At 35.2% G+C, this 17,175-nt stretch overlaps 1 protein-coding gene across 1 annotated transcript in view; it reads right to left on the reverse strand.

Moving 5' to 3' along the window:
* Positions 1-9,444, reverse strand: part of LOC123682079 (protein gooseberry-neuro-like) — a 32,209-nt gene extending 22,765 nt beyond the window's left edge. Inside the window, exons 1-2 of the mRNA XM_045620477.1 lie at positions 9,048-9,444; positions 6,463-6,776 (exon numbers count right to left, since the gene is read on the reverse strand). Of these exons, the coding sequence (XP_045476433.1) occupies positions 6,463-6,776; positions 9,048-9,084 (351 nt within the window). The 5' untranslated portion in view covers positions 9,085-9,444. The remainder of the gene's footprint in view (positions 1-6,462; positions 6,777-9,047) is intronic.
* Positions 9,445-17,175: the final 7,731 nt, after the last annotated feature.

The following is a 17,175-nucleotide window of genomic DNA, read 5'->3' on the forward strand; positions in this document are numbered from 1 at the left end:
GTATAGCGTTTTTTTAGAGACAAACACATCGCAAAAAAAAGCTACGCCGTTTATACCACAGATTTTAGGAATAAGACGTTTTTTTGCGATGTCAATATTTGGGTACAAGATTATTTCAATACCTATCATTTCTTAAATGAGAATTTAAAATCAATCATAATTTGACAATGAGATGCTTTCAGTTAATTCTTCATCGACGATTACTAAAAATCATGCTGCCATGTTTCAGCAATAAGGATAATACATAGACGTACAACTTTACTTCCACCGTTTTTTTTCCGAAATTCGAGGTTTTGTACGAATCCCGCGTTCAAAAAACTGGTCATTTTTAACTTCTTCATAAAACCGGAAGTGTTTGTCGGCATGCCTATTTCAACGTTTCCAAGTATGTCTTGTCTACTTTCGCAACATGGGGTCGAGCACTCTAATGCTGTAAAATCCCTTCATCATGTCTCTCGTTGTATTGCGGCCGTTTGTCTTCCAATACTCGGCTCAAACGCATTAATTGCGTTCGATAAAGATCGCCTGTAATTGATTCAGTCGGTTTTAACAACTCATAATACTCTACGCCGAGCTGGACCCACCAAATACTGAGCATAACTTTGGAACCGTGAATATTCGGTTTGGCCGTCGACGTGAAAGCATTGCCGGGATATCCCTATGATTTCATGCTCTTGGAATTATCGTAATGAACACATTTTTAGTCTCCACTCACAATGCTACGCAGAAATCACTTCCGTATTTTCTTTGCAAGCAGTTGTTCAACATCTCTTGGCTTCATCTCGTATGGCACCCAATTTCCTTGTTTCTGAATCATTCCCATAACTTCCAGGCGTTTTGAAAAGGCTTGATGCGTTACACCCAATGATTCTACCCATTCTTGTTGAATTTGACACGAGTCTTGATCAAGTAATGCCTCCAATTCTGCATCTTCAAAAACCTTCTCTATTCCACCGCCACGCTGGCCTTTGACGTCAAAATCACAATTCTTGAAGCGTTGAAATTACTCTCGGCACGTTCTTTCACTAATAGCGGCCTCACCATAGGTATTTGAGAGCATTCGATGAGCCCCAGCCGCAGATTTCTTCATATCAAAGCAGAAAACTAAAACATCTGGCAAATGACGAGAATTTTGCTCGTAAGCTGACATGTTTAATCGAGAATAACTCAATGATGCAGACACAAATCGACTAATATTTCGATGGCGTCATGTTTACAAATACCTAAGCTTATTGTATGACATCTACGATCACATTATTTCGACTACCAATATTGCAAAACGGCGGAAGCAAAGTTGTACACCTACTATTAAATCATATTTTTTTTAGAATCAAGTATTTTATCTGCGTATAAGTATTACAACACCCTGCAACAAAAACCCAACTTCAATCTAACCTACCAACGAAAACATTCGCAACTTCCAAAAAAAAACCACCAGCATCTCTAAAAAAAACCCATGAAGCAGGTGTTCCAACACTCCAACACCACACCAGCGAAGAACCCGGTGAAAGCTGAATGTCACTACGAAACAATGGGCCCCGGTACTGCCCCTCGTGGAACACCCTCAAGTGACTAATTAATAAGTAAATGCAAGGAACCGCCGTGAAAAAAGCTACGCTCGTCTACGCCTCTGATAAGCGGTATGCGAGAGAAGAGAGCGATCTTCAAGATCGCCGAAGAAAGGAAGGCGTATCCAGCCGTTTACAACGGGCCCCAGGTCCGGCCAAGAAGATGCCTATCTCCAGATGTCGCGGTTAGGTAATTTGAAGGCGGTAGATCGGCACGCTTGTGGTGTCAGGGCACCATTATCATTGCTATGTGTCCCCCTGGCCGGTGTAAACGCAGCCCTTTCATCGCTCGCCGACATCTCCTCCATAGGCCTTGGTAGCATCTAGACCTGGTGGACTTCCGTAGATCTCGAGATCGAACGATAGATGGACCCCTATCTGGGTTGGATCTAGTCGGAATATACCTTGGGAATCAGTTCTATCTGTTGTGGTTATCTTGAAAATGAAGGTTCGGTTACGGTAGCCGGAGGCTGTGTAGATGTTTTTCTACGTGAAGATGTGGAAAAATATGTAAAGACGATGGTGTAGTAGGTGGATCTGGTGTATGAAATGAAGACATACGATTTTCCAAGGTTGGTACTGGGACGATTAGATGCGCGCCGGTTGAAGAGTCTAATCGAGGCTTAATCGAATTGGAGATCGATGCCAAAATTTATGGAGTGAGTTGGTAGCGTCGATGATGAATACATAAATCTGTCGATTAGTGCTAATACTGGTGTTTCTTATCAGACTGAAAGTTCTGTTTATACAAAATGCTAAAACTCACTGATGTGGTCTTCTAGATCTTATTGGATGGATATACTTTGTTCTTAAATACTCGATGTTCTGAATGAATCCATTATTATACGAAAATGAATGAGAAAAGCACTGAACGCAGGAGCTTTTGAGCGTCAATAACATCCTTAGATACCCTATATACCTTTATATAGGTATGTGCAATGAATGAATATAAGCCTAAACAGCTGCTGACTTCAGCTCAGTGTTTTCATCATTTTTGTTTTCTTTATTCCTCTTGGGTTTGTTATGATTCTGATGATGCAATCAGCACGAAATTTGACGAGAGTTTGGGAATTTATATTCTACAGACATACCCAAAATTCCAGCTGTTGCCACTCTCCAAAAAGAGGTTTCATTTCGATAATAAAAAATCGAATAAATTGGTGGAGAACGATATTAGCCAAGTGGTTATCATGACTATGGTGGCAACACCATATCCTTTTCGACTGTATAAGGCCAATTGAAAAGTCCCCGGTCTGATGCACAGATGACAGTACTAGTATAAAATTCATATGATTTTTAGTTAGTACCAACCTTTAAACTATACGTGTCAAAATTCAACAGAAGTCTGACCATTAGTTTGTGAAATATTGCGTTGTGAGTGTAGTTTCTTTTGTTATTTGAAGAAAGATGAAAAATAAAGAATTTCCTGTGCTGATAAAATTGTTTTTTGAAGGAAAAAATACAGTTGAAGCCAAATCTTGGCTTGATGAAAAGTTTTTGGGGTCTTCACCAGGAAAATCAACCATCATTGATTGGTATGCTAAGTTTAAACGTGGTGAAATGAGCACCGAAGATGGCGAACGCAGTGGACACCCAAAAGAGGCTGTCACCGACGAAAAAAGCAAAAAAGTTCACATAATAATTTTGAATGTACGTAAAGTGAAGTTGATCGAGATAGCAGACACTGTGAAGATATCATCTGAATGTGTACATCAAATCATTCATGAATATTTGTGCATGTGAAAGCCGTGTGCAAAATGGGTGCCGCGCGAGCTCACAATCGATCAAAAGCAACAACGTGTTAATGATTCTGAGCAGTGTTCGAAGCCAATTTTTTTTTAGCAAAATTCGATTTTATTTCGAAACCATTTTTGTAGTACGATTTGTCTTCCGCTTCAAAATGGGCCTCAGTTTCGGCGATTACTTCTTCATTGGCGCGGAATTTCTTTCCAGTGAGCATTCTTTTGGGGTCTGAGAACTGAAAAGTCGCTGGGGGTCAGATCTGGCGAATACGGTGGATTCAGAAGCATTTCGAAGCCAAATTCATGCAATTTCGCCATTATTTTCATTGATTTGTGACACGGTGCATTGTCTTGATGAAACAGCATCTTTTTTCCATCAAATGGGGCCTTTTTTTGACCATTTCATCCTTTAAACGATCCAATAACTCTATATAATAATCGCTGTTGAAGGTCTGGCTCTTTTGGAGGTAATCAATAAATATTATACCTTGAGAATCCCAGAATACTGATCCCATAACCTTTCCAGCTGACTGTTGTGTTTTTCCTCGCTTTGGTTTCGTTTCATCGTGTGTAGTCCACTCAGCTGACTATCGATTGGACTCCGGGGTGAAATGATGAAGCCATGTTTCATCCATTGTTACATATAGACGCTAAAATTCAGGATCAAGGACCCTATCAGTGAAGATAAGACGTTGCTGATGATCGACCAGCTTGAGTACTTGTGTTTGAAAGCCCTATGACCTAAGTCTTTATGTGAAATAAGGTGTAATACCTAACTCTCAAGATCGACAAGGAATCGACAATCATGGCTACAGGATACAGCATCAATATTCTGAGTTATTATCGAGAGAACCACACGGTTTAGAGACTTCAAATCACCGAATTGTCCCAACAGCTCAAATTCCTCCACCAGTTTCCTTAATGCCGGCCGAGAAGGTGCTTCACTAAGATCCAAAAGTACTTTAGTTTTGATTACTGTTGATAGTTTAAACTTGTCAAATGTCAAAAGATGACAGCTCCAGAAGTGACAGCTGCCGGATTTTTCAAAATGAAACGTCTTATTGAAAAAATCCCTTGGATGACTCACTTAAGGAAGAAGTTTTTTCGGAACCTTCTTTGGAAATGTTCTGTTACATCTCACGAAAATCTTTTATGGTACGCCACTGGCCCGGTGCTCTATGGGTCCGTCCGCAAGTGTCTCTCCAGCCTGCAGCCACCATCTACCAAACGTGATATTATTTCATAACGATCATTCGCCTTTAAATCGATTACAACCCATCACAAGCCGATGGACCGGTCCATCATCTTAGGCCAGAGTTACGCGACCATGGGTACCCTCCCATGATAATTTGGACTAACACCTTCAATTTCTTAAATATCTGGTATTTCAACGGTGCCCATGCCCAATTTGTGGGCATGGCGAGAGAACGTGCGCTTTGTTTTAATTTTGGTAATGTCACGGGTATCCTGGGGGTCTTTTTGGAGACGATATGTCTTTTGGCTAAACTGGATGTTTCAAGAGAGAGAGTCCGGTATGGTCAGAAAAGTGTATATATGGTTCATTCTTGAAGGTTAGGAAAAAGAAGATATAGCGGATTATAAAGATGTTTTACATTTTTCGGCCCTGTAGGCATGAACACACAACGAATTGTTTTTTAATAACGTTCATGAATAAAATATAGAAATATGTGAACTGAACATTTTGTAATCGAATTATCATGTTACAGGTATTTCTGCAAGGTTGTATTGGAATATTTCCTTTTCAACCCAAAGCAGATGAGTATAGTGAAAATTATAATTCGAAAACACAAACAGCTATTTACTGAATGACGTTCTGTATTTGTTTTCATCCAGGTTGCTCTACAAGATCAATGACAAACTTTGGCAGATAGAGATGATATAGTTGCGCTCATTCTGAACATTTTTTCCTTTGAACATAGGTTCTTTTCGTTTTCGTTTAGAAGTTACAAGACTTTGAAATAATTTATTTCCATGTTTGAATTGAAAATAGGCTGACTAAAGTCGATATGGCAACTAGTTTCATTTTCATTTGACACTTGGTGTACGTTTTGGACAACAATGCTCAATCTTTCACAACTGAGGATTATATGGATATTGTGTCTGAATATTAGTATTCTAATGGAAACACCGAGAGAACCGCTTGAGAACACACCAATCTGCTCACAAAGTATTTAGATCATCATTCCAAAGACTTCGGCCAGCTAAAGTGCATGTAGACATCATTGTTGTCATAACAATTTAATAGAAACTGTCCTTGGCAACTCTTCGATTAGTGTTCAGCGTGTAGCTGCTAATCTTCATCTATCACCAAATTACGTATGACGTGTCTTGCAAATAGAAATGTTGCATCCATTTCATAGACAAAATATACAAGCTCTACATGCTGGTGATGCCCCACAATGGTTGGAATTTTGGCGATGGTGACTTCAACAACATACCCAGAATAATAGATTTATTTCGCTTTTTATGTGATCTAATAAGGCGTTATTCAGTGAGAACAAGAATCATAATGCCTGTAAAATCCATATTCCATGAGACCAAGACGGTTTAAGTTTCAGTTCAAAGTTTTAGAGTTAACGTTTGGGGTGGGATTTTCAACAATGATTTGAGGCTATTGGATGTTCTTAAAGATCGTTTGAATATAGATTTGTATGAAAATTTTTGGAGCACAATCCTTTTAACTTCATCAATGATCTAAAACACAGAATTGTTGGAAATATGTGATATCTGCACGATGATGCACTGCCATACATAAATAGACAAGTATTTGCTAGGTTACATGAAAACTTCCCGAAAAAATGGATGGTAGACTAATGCCATGGCCACCAGATTTCAATTCGTTAGATTTCATTTATGACGACATAGCAAATGAGTAGCTTTTTTTCTATCCCAACTTTCCTATAAACCTCTGTGAAACCTCTCAGAAGCCAGAAGCTTGAAGTTTGTGTGAGTTGGGAGAACCTGAGTATGTTTTGTTACTGTGTCTCATCGGCACTTCAGGTTGAACCAGAATCTCTAACCAAATATTGTCGACCTTTGTCTTAGGATCACGGGGTCCTAATCAACCGCTCTTTGTATTCTTTTTACATTGATCAAACTATAGTATACCTCTAAAAGAAGCTTTCTCTCACCTGTAGAAGCTTGCTTCTAATCTCACAGCTCATCATAGAAGGAAACTCCTTTCTGATCTCTTCGATTCTCGTTTCAACAGCACTCGTCGCACTTTTTGACTTGGTACTTCCTACTACTCCTGGCCTTATGCTACCAGTTTCCTGATATCTGTTCAGAATTTTCGACACGCACCCGTGGGATACCTTTAGTTGTCTAGATATGACACAGGGTCTTACCCCAGCAGCTGCCATCTCGACAATCCTCAACCGTATGTGGTTCGGCAGGGGTCTGCCGTTGATGAACACCCCACCAAGTTGATTGATTCGTCCTTGACCTGAAAAAGGATAATTTGGTCAGATTGATTTTACTTTATGTTCAAAAGATGGAGAAAACTTTGCGTTAAAAAAATTTTTCATTAGCAAAAAGTTTTTTGTAAAATTCTTAAAATTAAGGAAGAAAATGGATACAACATGCTTGTCCCAAGTAAATTAAAGATAATTTTTCAATAACATAATACAATTATATGAAAAAATAGTGGTATCACGTGATTTTCTGTATATGACATAGTTCAATGAGAATATAAAAATATAAAATGTGAAATGATCCCTATCTAGAACATTCGAAAGAAAATTTTCATTCAGCATTAGAACCCCTATTTCTAAACAAATTTATAGGAATAATTTCATTTTTTCTAACTATAATTTGCTAGTAACAACCCAAATGGTTTTTTGATAGAATAAGCAGAAATTTTAATACATCTGCGATCTTCTATTAGAATGATTAGATCGTTGATATGGACGATGGTAATTTTGTCGATACCGGCATTTCTATATAGAAATATTTTTTTTCTTATCAATGTAATTTACATATAACTTGCATGATGAATATGGTCTCAATCGAATTTAAAATTTGGAAATGATATCTTATGAGACTATTCGATCTCTGATGGATCGGCGAAAGAACTTTCAAATTGATAGGAGTGCCTATCAAAACCAGTATTTACAACAGAATAATTTTCTTCTAATTAGTGGTATAATTTACACATAATTTGTATATAGTTATCAATATGAACTTCATTGAATCAATTGAAATTTGGATATGACATCCTAGATGAAATTTTGGTTCACTTACATTGACAAAGGTTTTGAAACCGGTATTTTTAATATAATCACTTCATTCTGATCAGTATGTGTATTATTACTGTATTAGTACGGTTCACATATAATTTGTATATAATGATTAGAATGGCGTTGATCGAATTAGTGTATGATAATCCTAATGTGACATTCTATAAATTTATATTCGTTCTTTGAAAACGATCTGTTAGATAGACTTTCACATTGATAAGAGAAATCAAAACCAGTATTTCCAACAAAAAATTTGCGTCTCATTAGTTGGTATAACTTACAAATAATTTGTATATAATGTCCAATATGATCTGATTGAATTAGTTGAAATTTGGACAGAATATCATATAAAATTCAGTTTTCGACCATCAGTAGAGCAGTAATTTTGATTTACCTTGACAAAAGTATCGAAAAAGTTTTGGGACCGGTATTTTTGACATAATCCATTCATTTTAATCACTATAATTCACATATAATTTGTATATATGAACGAAATGGAATTTTGATGTGACATCTCACAAAAATGATATCCGATCTTTGAAGGATCAGTTTGATGTACATTTAACATTGATAAGGTATAATAATCAGTATTTCCAACATAATTATTTTTCTTCAGTCACTATACTTAACATATAATTTGTATATAATGCCAGATACCTGACATAGTGGAAATTACTTCGTTTTATTTTATTTATAATGAATTTCCGCCAAGTAAGGACCGTATCCATTAAATAGATGATCTAGTTTTTTTTAGTGTCTGAGATACTAGTTATTCCTGTTATTTTCGATATAATCACCTCATTCTAATCACTATAGTTTACACATAATTTGTATATAATGGACTAAAATGAAATTTTAATGTGGCATCAAAATGATATCCGATCTTTGAAGGATCAGTTGGACTTTCACATTGATAGGGTATCAAAATCAGTATTTACAACATAATTATTTTTCTGTGATCAGTATAGGTACTTGACATATAATTTGTATATAATGCCAAAAACCTGATCGAAGCAGTAGAAATTTAGATAATTTAGGAGGTGTCAAAGATACTTTTGAAAAGAATCTAGTCAAAAGATAAGTTACTATCTGAGTTTAACTGAAGGTATTCAGTTACTCATTTGAGAAAGTAACTGAAATACTTATATAAACTTATAAGTTATTTTTTCAGTTGCCTAATAATATACTGTTACAGTTCATTTTCGAAATACCTAAGTAGGTTATATTTGATGTTAATTGTCGGTAGGTATTTGAGATACTATTGGATAGATATCTAGGATATTGTTGCAAGTTAGAAGATCTAGTTTTTTTAGTGTCTGAGATACTAGTTTCTCTTGGTCAAAAATGAGATAACTTGGCAGTTGGTGCAGTTACTCAGATATTATATAAAGTAAGAAGTAACATTCGTCTTTCATTCGTTTAGACAACGAATCAGAACAAATATAGACATGATCTCTCCCATCGATATCGACGATTACCTTGATAGGGGTATCCAAAAAACGGCTTCACGTCCATAGCTAGCTAGACCTCAGAAACCAGCACAATCACCATAGATTCGATCTACCTACATGCCAAATGCCGCGATTCATTGAATCCAGCGCCTCAAACCGATCAAAACTGGGCGCCGACTTCTATTTTTGAAGGACGGAAAAAAATCGACGCTCTACCGGGTGTCACAAGAACACCAACACCATTGGTCGAGGGAACATCCATAACCTATTGTGCTACAAGGGGAAATTATCGATAGTGGCGTAGCGTACCATTGGATGGGTTTTTTTTCTAGTTCCGCTGGTACCGAGCGTTGTGGACGCCTACCGGTCCATGGGCTGGGTTTACGGGGAGGTGGGAGGTTCCATACCCATGGGTACGGTCTTTGTTGTGTGCTTGCTTGCACTTCGACTTGCAGTGTGAATACGACGGAGCGTTGCAGCTGTTTCGAAGGCGATTTTGGTCGTAAAGTTGGCCTGATTTGCATATAGTGTTTGAGGAGACAGGGGCGTGCCGGATTGGTTTCAGCGGTTATGTCGTTATCACATGCCATAGGATGAATACGATGTGGAAATTTTGGAATATTTTTTTCTCCTTCAGTTGGCACTGAACAAAGTTCTTCAGCCACACACAAGATACTCACGCTAGGTGTTTTATATCAATATGCCATTTTTAATAACGTGTTCTACCAAAATATCATACCTATACGTTTTTGTTTCCCGAGGCAAGAAGAGAATTTTCGAATATAAGGATCTGGAATCTGGATATATGGAATAAATTTTTTTTGAAGGAAAATTAAAAGTTTCCGCTTGTGAATTTTATACCATTCTATTAATTGAAGCGATAACGTATATCACGAATGCTTTCTGTTTAGCGATTAATCCATCATTTCAGAAATTATAGGTTGTAAAACTGAAATGTAAATAAAAATTTTAATCATTTTCTCGAGGCTGGCAACTCTCCTTGAGGCGAGAAACTAACGCAAAACCTCGATATGTTTTAGATCAAAGCAGGATCTATACAAAACGTTCTCATTTGATTGGTCTGTAACCAATATTTTAGAAGATATAACGATTATTGTGTAGAGATCCAATTTTTACGGTATTTTTTCGCGTTCAAAATTTTCATGAACTGAAATTTTCAAATCACAGCTCTATCAATAAAAAACGCTTTTATTTGATGGGGCTGTGACCAATATTTTAGAAGATATAACGATTATTGTGTTGAGATTCAATTTTTACGGTTTTTTCCAAATTTCGAGTTCAAAATTTTGATGAACTGGGAGCGGTGTTAGGATAAATGATCTCCAATTAGTCGAATTATGCACTCACCTGAAAATTTTTTGAGCGAAAAATTTGCATCAAATTTTCCGTACCTAACCCTTGAAAAAAAATTTCTTTCTGAAAGTTCCCACATGGGAATTTCATACCGTCATATCGATTGATTCGTTAACGAAGATGACGAAAATGCTTGCAGTCCAGCGTTTAGTCCATCATTTCAGAAATTATACGGTGTAAACTGAAATTTTCCAAAAAAAATTTGAAAATATTCTCGAGGCTGCCAAATCTTTTTGCGTCGAGATACGGACTTGAAACCTCGAAATGTTTTAGATCATAACTCGATCTATAAAAACGCTTTCATTTGATGGAGCTTTGACCAATATTTTGTAGAAGATATAACGACTATTGTGTTGAGATTCAATTTTTACAGTTTTTTTCCAAATTTCGAGTTCAAAATTTTCATGAACAGGGAGGTCTAAGAACAATCGGTGAGCGGTGTTGGGATCAATGATCCCCAATTAGCCGAATTCCGCACTCAGCTGAAAAATTTTTGAGCGAAAAATTTGCCACAAATTTTCCATACTAACCCTTGAAAAAAAATTTTTTTTTTTTAATTTCATACCATCACATCGATTGTATTGTTAACGAAGATGACAAAAATGCTTGTAGCTCAGCGTTTAGTCTATCATTTCAGAAGTTATAGGGTGTAAACTGAAATTTTCCAAAAAAAATTTGAAAATATTCTCGAGGCTGCCAAATCTTTTTGCGTCGAGATACGGACTTGAAACCTCGAAATGTTTTAGATCACAACTCGATCTATAAAAACGCTTTCATTTGATGGAGCTGTGACCAATATTTTATAGAATATATAACGACTATTGTGTTGAGATTCAATTTTTACGGTTTTTTTCCAAATTTCGAGTTCAAAATTTTCATGAACAGGGAGGTCTACGAACAATCGGTGAGCGTTGTTGGGATAAATGATCCCAAATTAGCCGAATTTCGCACTCACCTGAAAATTTTTTGAGCAAAAAATTTGCCTCAAATTTTCCATACCTGACCCTTTTTTAAAGTTCTCACATGGGAATTTTATACCATCATATCGATTGATTCGTTAACGAAGATGACAAAAATACTTGCAGTTCAGCGTTTAGTCCATGATTTCAGAAATTATAGGTTGTTAACTGAAATTTTAAAATAACATTTCGAACATATTCTCGAGGCAGCCAAATCTTTTTGCGTCGAGATACGGACTTGAAACCTCGATATGTTTCAGATCACAGCTTGTTCTATAAAAAACGTTTGTATTTGATGGGGCTGTGACCAATATTTTGGAAGATAATCACTAAGTACATATTCTATGATTTCCACGTAAAACGTGAGCTTCTGTTAAACAAAAACCACAGAATTTCTAAATATTCTGTGGTATTTCCCCGCCATGAGGACTCGAATTTCGAACCTTATCAAGCATAAAAATGATTCCTCGTCTTTATTCCAACGTTACAATGGTTACTGAGGATGAAAAAGGCGTTTGAATCTCCAACAATAGAATACGAGACCGCTGATGTAGAAAAGCGTAGGCAGTCCTGAATATGATGGACCACTAACTCCATTGATTGCAATTTCGTATCATACGCCGACTTTCTGATTTTATATTTTCCTCGCTTTTTACGCTCAGTTGCCTCAGCCCTCAATATGAATATTTGGGGACCAAGCTGTAAAGAATAGCTTCATTTTCGTCATCCACAACAATGTATAGTTGTACCAGATTATTTTTTACTGTAGTTTCAATATTATTTTCATACAAACTGATTTACAATTATTGTCAGATTACTACAGTGGAAGCTGTCAACACTCAACAGGATCTCAATACCTAGGTATGTGCTTACCAAGTCCATTTTATCGAATAAAGATGATTTGTTCATTTTGACAGTGATTAAAATTCTATAATAGACTTTTTAATGAGTATTTCGTTGTTTCTTAGATTGTATTCATCTAACAAAGTGTAATTCTTAATTTCCAATATTCTCTGTACCTAAATACATCATCTTTATTCAACTTAATGAACTTGCCTCTATAAAGTATAAAGAAATAGACCAATCATCGACTTAGTCAGAGGGATTCATCCAGCCAAGCAGTTTCACATTTTAACCAACTATTAAACTTGTAACTCAAGCTCATAGGACCTATGTTCATACTGTTCATAGGAAAAAAATGTGCCCTGCATATAAATATCAATTGTGAACCTTCATTCCAACAACTCATTCAATTTATTAAAATACTTTCACTGGTCCCCAATGACTCTGAAATCTTAGAGACCCTCTCAAAAGAAATCCAATTCAATCGATATTTTCAAAATTACTTTCAGCGAAAGGTCTTCCATCATTTCCAGGGTGAAAGAAAGAAATGTTGGCGTGAAAGTCTTTATACCAGGAAAGAGATGAGTGTCAAGGGATGTGTCAAGATTCGTGTTCTCGGTAGCTTTTATAAATAAACACAGTAGCCCAGAAGTGCATTGGATGACGGTTGCACTCAATCAAAAACATGACAGCACCACCATTGAGATGGCACAAAGGTTGGAAAAGACAACATATTCGATGCTACTGTAATTGTTTGGCTTTTATCGGAAATTATTGTATGTTGGTGTGTCTACAACGTATTATGACTAAGTGGGGATTCACGTCTTGGCTTGATTTCAAGCTACTTGGCTTGAGCTTGACTTGATTTCAAGTCAAGTAGTAGTTTTTCAATCTCAAGTCAAGTCAAGTATTTATTTATCAAGTACTTGAATTATATCAAGCTACTTGATTTTTAGCAGTTTCATTTTGTAGTGACACATCAATAAAAATAAGATAAAATGAGAAGGAACCTTGCAAAAAACACTTTTATTTATTAAACTTATTGTATAAAAGAAACGAGAATATTTTTTGTGATAGAAACATTAATTAAATCACTATAAATCAGTACAAAACAAAAATTAATGAAAAAATGAAGTTTCTCAATATTGAGATACCTCCAGGCTTTGTTTGATTTCATAATTTTCCATCCAGGATCTAAGACACATGAGGCATCTTATAGATTTATCGCCTAACCTATTGCGGGTTTTTGTAACTATAAGAGCAGCTCTGGAAAATTGTCTTTCAACAGGAGCTGAAGATGCTGCCGTTGATAAAAAATTCTTGGCCATTTTGGCCAAGATTGAAAAGATATTTCTGAAACTACCAAAATCTACCAATAGATTTCATAGAAATGTGACAAAACTACTAATAAAGTCACACTGGCGAATGCTTCATTCTCTCGGCACTTGAGGAATTCCCTTATCTAGTCTAAGCGCTCACGAGATTGCAGAAATATATGCCGTGCAACGCATGCACATCAAGCTCAAGTAATATCAAGTAACTTGTTATCAAGTCAAGCAATAAATATCTAAAATCAATTCAAGTCAAGCTCTAGTAAGTAATTTTTCACGAGCTTGATTTTCAAGTCAAGTAGTTGGTTAAAATGTCACGCTACTTGGCTTGATGAATCCCTAAAAGCAATATGTACGTAGTTTCATGTTTGCCAATATTTATTCAATCCGTGATCGATATTTAAAATCAATTGATGATTAAGTAATGTCATTTTTAGTTTGGTTACAAATTCACAAAATAATATTGTTACACATTTTCATAATAGTTTGTGAGTGATTTTTTTCTCTCTCAAGGACGTACGTTTCTAGTGTTAACCTTTGAAGGATTCTTAACATCATATTATTAAATTGTTAAAAAGAATCGTCTTGCCAGTAACAAAACCTATACCAATCCACTGAAATGAAATATTATTTTTTTTCAAATCTATCAACTGCGAAACAATTTCTTATTTTCAAAATATTCTCGTACCTTATTTCATCGTTTTAATATAATATTTTATTCGAAGGAAAGTCTGCCCAAGAAAAAACTTTCATATTTTGTCATAAAAAACGCAAGTTTTTTTTTTCAAAATTACCGTATAGAAATAAATCAAAACACTTCTGCGACGTTAAGGATTATCAACACCATCTATACTTCTATCGATCGCTGATTTGGTCTTCGACGTAGGTCTTTGGTTTGTGTGAGATAAGCCGCCAATGGTGATTGATTGAGATAAATATCTGATGTTCGTTAAACATTCAATACCCACGCAAGAACAGCATTGTTGTTGAAGTTGTCAGCTCGAATGTGTACGCTTTGTGCACGTTGCACGTCTAGATGATGTTTCCTTATGTCAAACCCAACAGTTCATTGCCTATTATTACTAAATGTGGTTTGAATATAGTGTGTAATGAAACGACACAGGTCATCATGATGTGTGTTATGAGATTGAACGATTGATTTCAATGCATATACTGTTATTGGCTTTGATTTGTGCAACTCTATGGGGATGATGTATGGAATATTATGAATGTTGAAGATTGCTTTTGAAAATGCCATAAAAATCTCCCTTATATTATTATTCCGCAAGTTATTTGTGTAACGAATGCGAAAGTATTGCAGTTTGAAGATCAATTTGGTATTCTCACTATGAAAGTCAAAACCACAAAACTTTACTTATATTAAGTTCAACTTAATATTTGTATAAAGCCTAAAGTAAAGTGTGAAGTCTACATACGTGTATACAAAGTGATTCACCGGTTATTTAGACGTACTGTCGTCAAAAAAGCTATCTACACTGAGAGAAATCCATATTTTTTTAATAATAAAGCTCTTATTTGGAGGTTATTTATTCACAACTATTACAGCAGATTCAAATTCAATATATTCATTAATAATTAAATTATGCATTCAAGAAAGTTTATTAATACAGAATAAAATATTTGTTTACAAGGTATTTGAGAATATTTAATATATTTCGATGATAAATAATGTATATGAACTTACGTTATCTCCACAAATAACATAGATTCATTGTCAACAAATTTTTAAATGGTAGTTAACAAACATCTGCTATTTATGAATAAACTCTTACATGACTTCTATAATTTATTCACTCCCAATATAGGATTTATTAATAATTAACAAACTAATATAATTCTAGAGATCCAATCTGTGGAAAATTTTAAGGACACATCCCTCAGAGAGAAGCGTATCTCCTTGAAGGATCTGTCCTTGAACTTTTCCTACGATTTGAATTTCCTTTTCAAACATAAAATCTGTGTAACTATGGGCTTATTGAACGCCGCTTAGCACTTCTGTACTCAATTTTGGGTTTAGATCGTTTGTACCTGCTTAGTTATTAGTGATGTTGGCAGAACAGTGGTTAGAGTGAACAGATGCCATCAAGATGACTAGGGTTCCTACCCGGATACCCTCAATATCAACTCTAAAAAATATCTTGTTTGGCAAACGGTTCTTCTCAGACCCTAATAATCGGAAAATAGAAACAACCAAAATAATTATCTAAGAAATACGTTAACCATTACTGAATTGAAATATTTTTTTTATTTTGCATGGATACATATAACGTATAACTAAGGTTTATTAATTATTACTCAATGATATATTAATCTCAACTATATTTATTTCCTTCAAATGTATATTTCTTCAGCATTATTAATATAAGTTATGCGTAAATAAATGAGGTGTAATAATAAATGATGATTATTGGTGGGATTTCAAATAAATTATTTATTTCCATCAAACTAATATTTGTTTGTCCATATATCCAATAAATGATTTATTAACTATAATGCATTTTCGATTATATCAAATAAACACTTCTCTCAGTGTATTTGTGTAAACTACAGTGTGAAGTCTACATACGAGTATACAGAGTGATTCACCGGGATGGCCTATTAGACGTACTGTCGTCAAAGAAGCTATCTAATGATGCAATAATATACTGCGTGTTCCATTTGAAATAAGGAAGTAGTATAGTCTGTTTCCGGTATAACCGGAAGTTGTAGATGTCTGAAAATATTTCAGGGAGAAAGATCATTGTCTCAAACCCCAATATGCAAATTTTCAACTCAAAATTATCATCAGTTTTCCATAAACGTCTAATAGGCCTTCCCGGTGAATCACCCTGTATAAGAGACTTCCTATCATATTAACCAGCATTTCCTTACATAATAATTGGTGTATCTGAATGCCTTGACAATTATTCAAATCGTATTCCTTTTGTCACTTCTTACGTAAGGATATAGAAGACAACAAAAATAAGACACCATGCCGGATTTACATTTGAATGGTAAGTGTATCGTTTTCCACTTTCATAATTCAATACAAATCGTTGTGCATAATCAATTAGGTTTGATTTGAGGTGTATTATGATTTTGGTGACATAACATTACGATTATAAGCGTTTAGTATCTGCTTAGAGAATTTATACACTTATTTTCGTAGTTTGAATCAAGATCTTTGTATGCATATACATACGTTGGGCAAAGGGGCGTATATAATAGGAAAAACATCGGATATTTTAGGATATTCCCTGGTTGAATCGATTTCTCTAGTTCGATCGAACAATATTCTTTTTTTTTTTTGAGATATACCATAAATATAGTATAGTATAGTATGTTATAAGTAATGTTTTCCATGAATTCTTCTCGATTTTCATGTCATTTCAAAATTAGCGATCAGGAATTTTATTTGTGAAATCATCAAAGGACCCCACAAAAAGAAATTCAATTAATTCACTTCCCATTGATTCCATTAAAAAGTTGAAACTTTCACTTTCTCTACAATCGTATTATAGACCATTGAATTGTTGTGGTTTCATGAATTGAGACATTATTGTGTCTAAGATTGGTCACGAGCTTTTTCAGGAATACGATATTGTCTTCATTTACTGCTTTCTAGTAGAATACTGTACCCAATGAAGT

This window comes from Harmonia axyridis, chromosome 6, assembly GCF_914767665.1.
Source record: "Harmonia axyridis chromosome 6, icHarAxyr1.1, whole genome shotgun sequence".
NCBI classification, from domain to species: domain Eukaryota; kingdom Metazoa; phylum Arthropoda; class Insecta; order Coleoptera; family Coccinellidae; genus Harmonia; species Harmonia axyridis.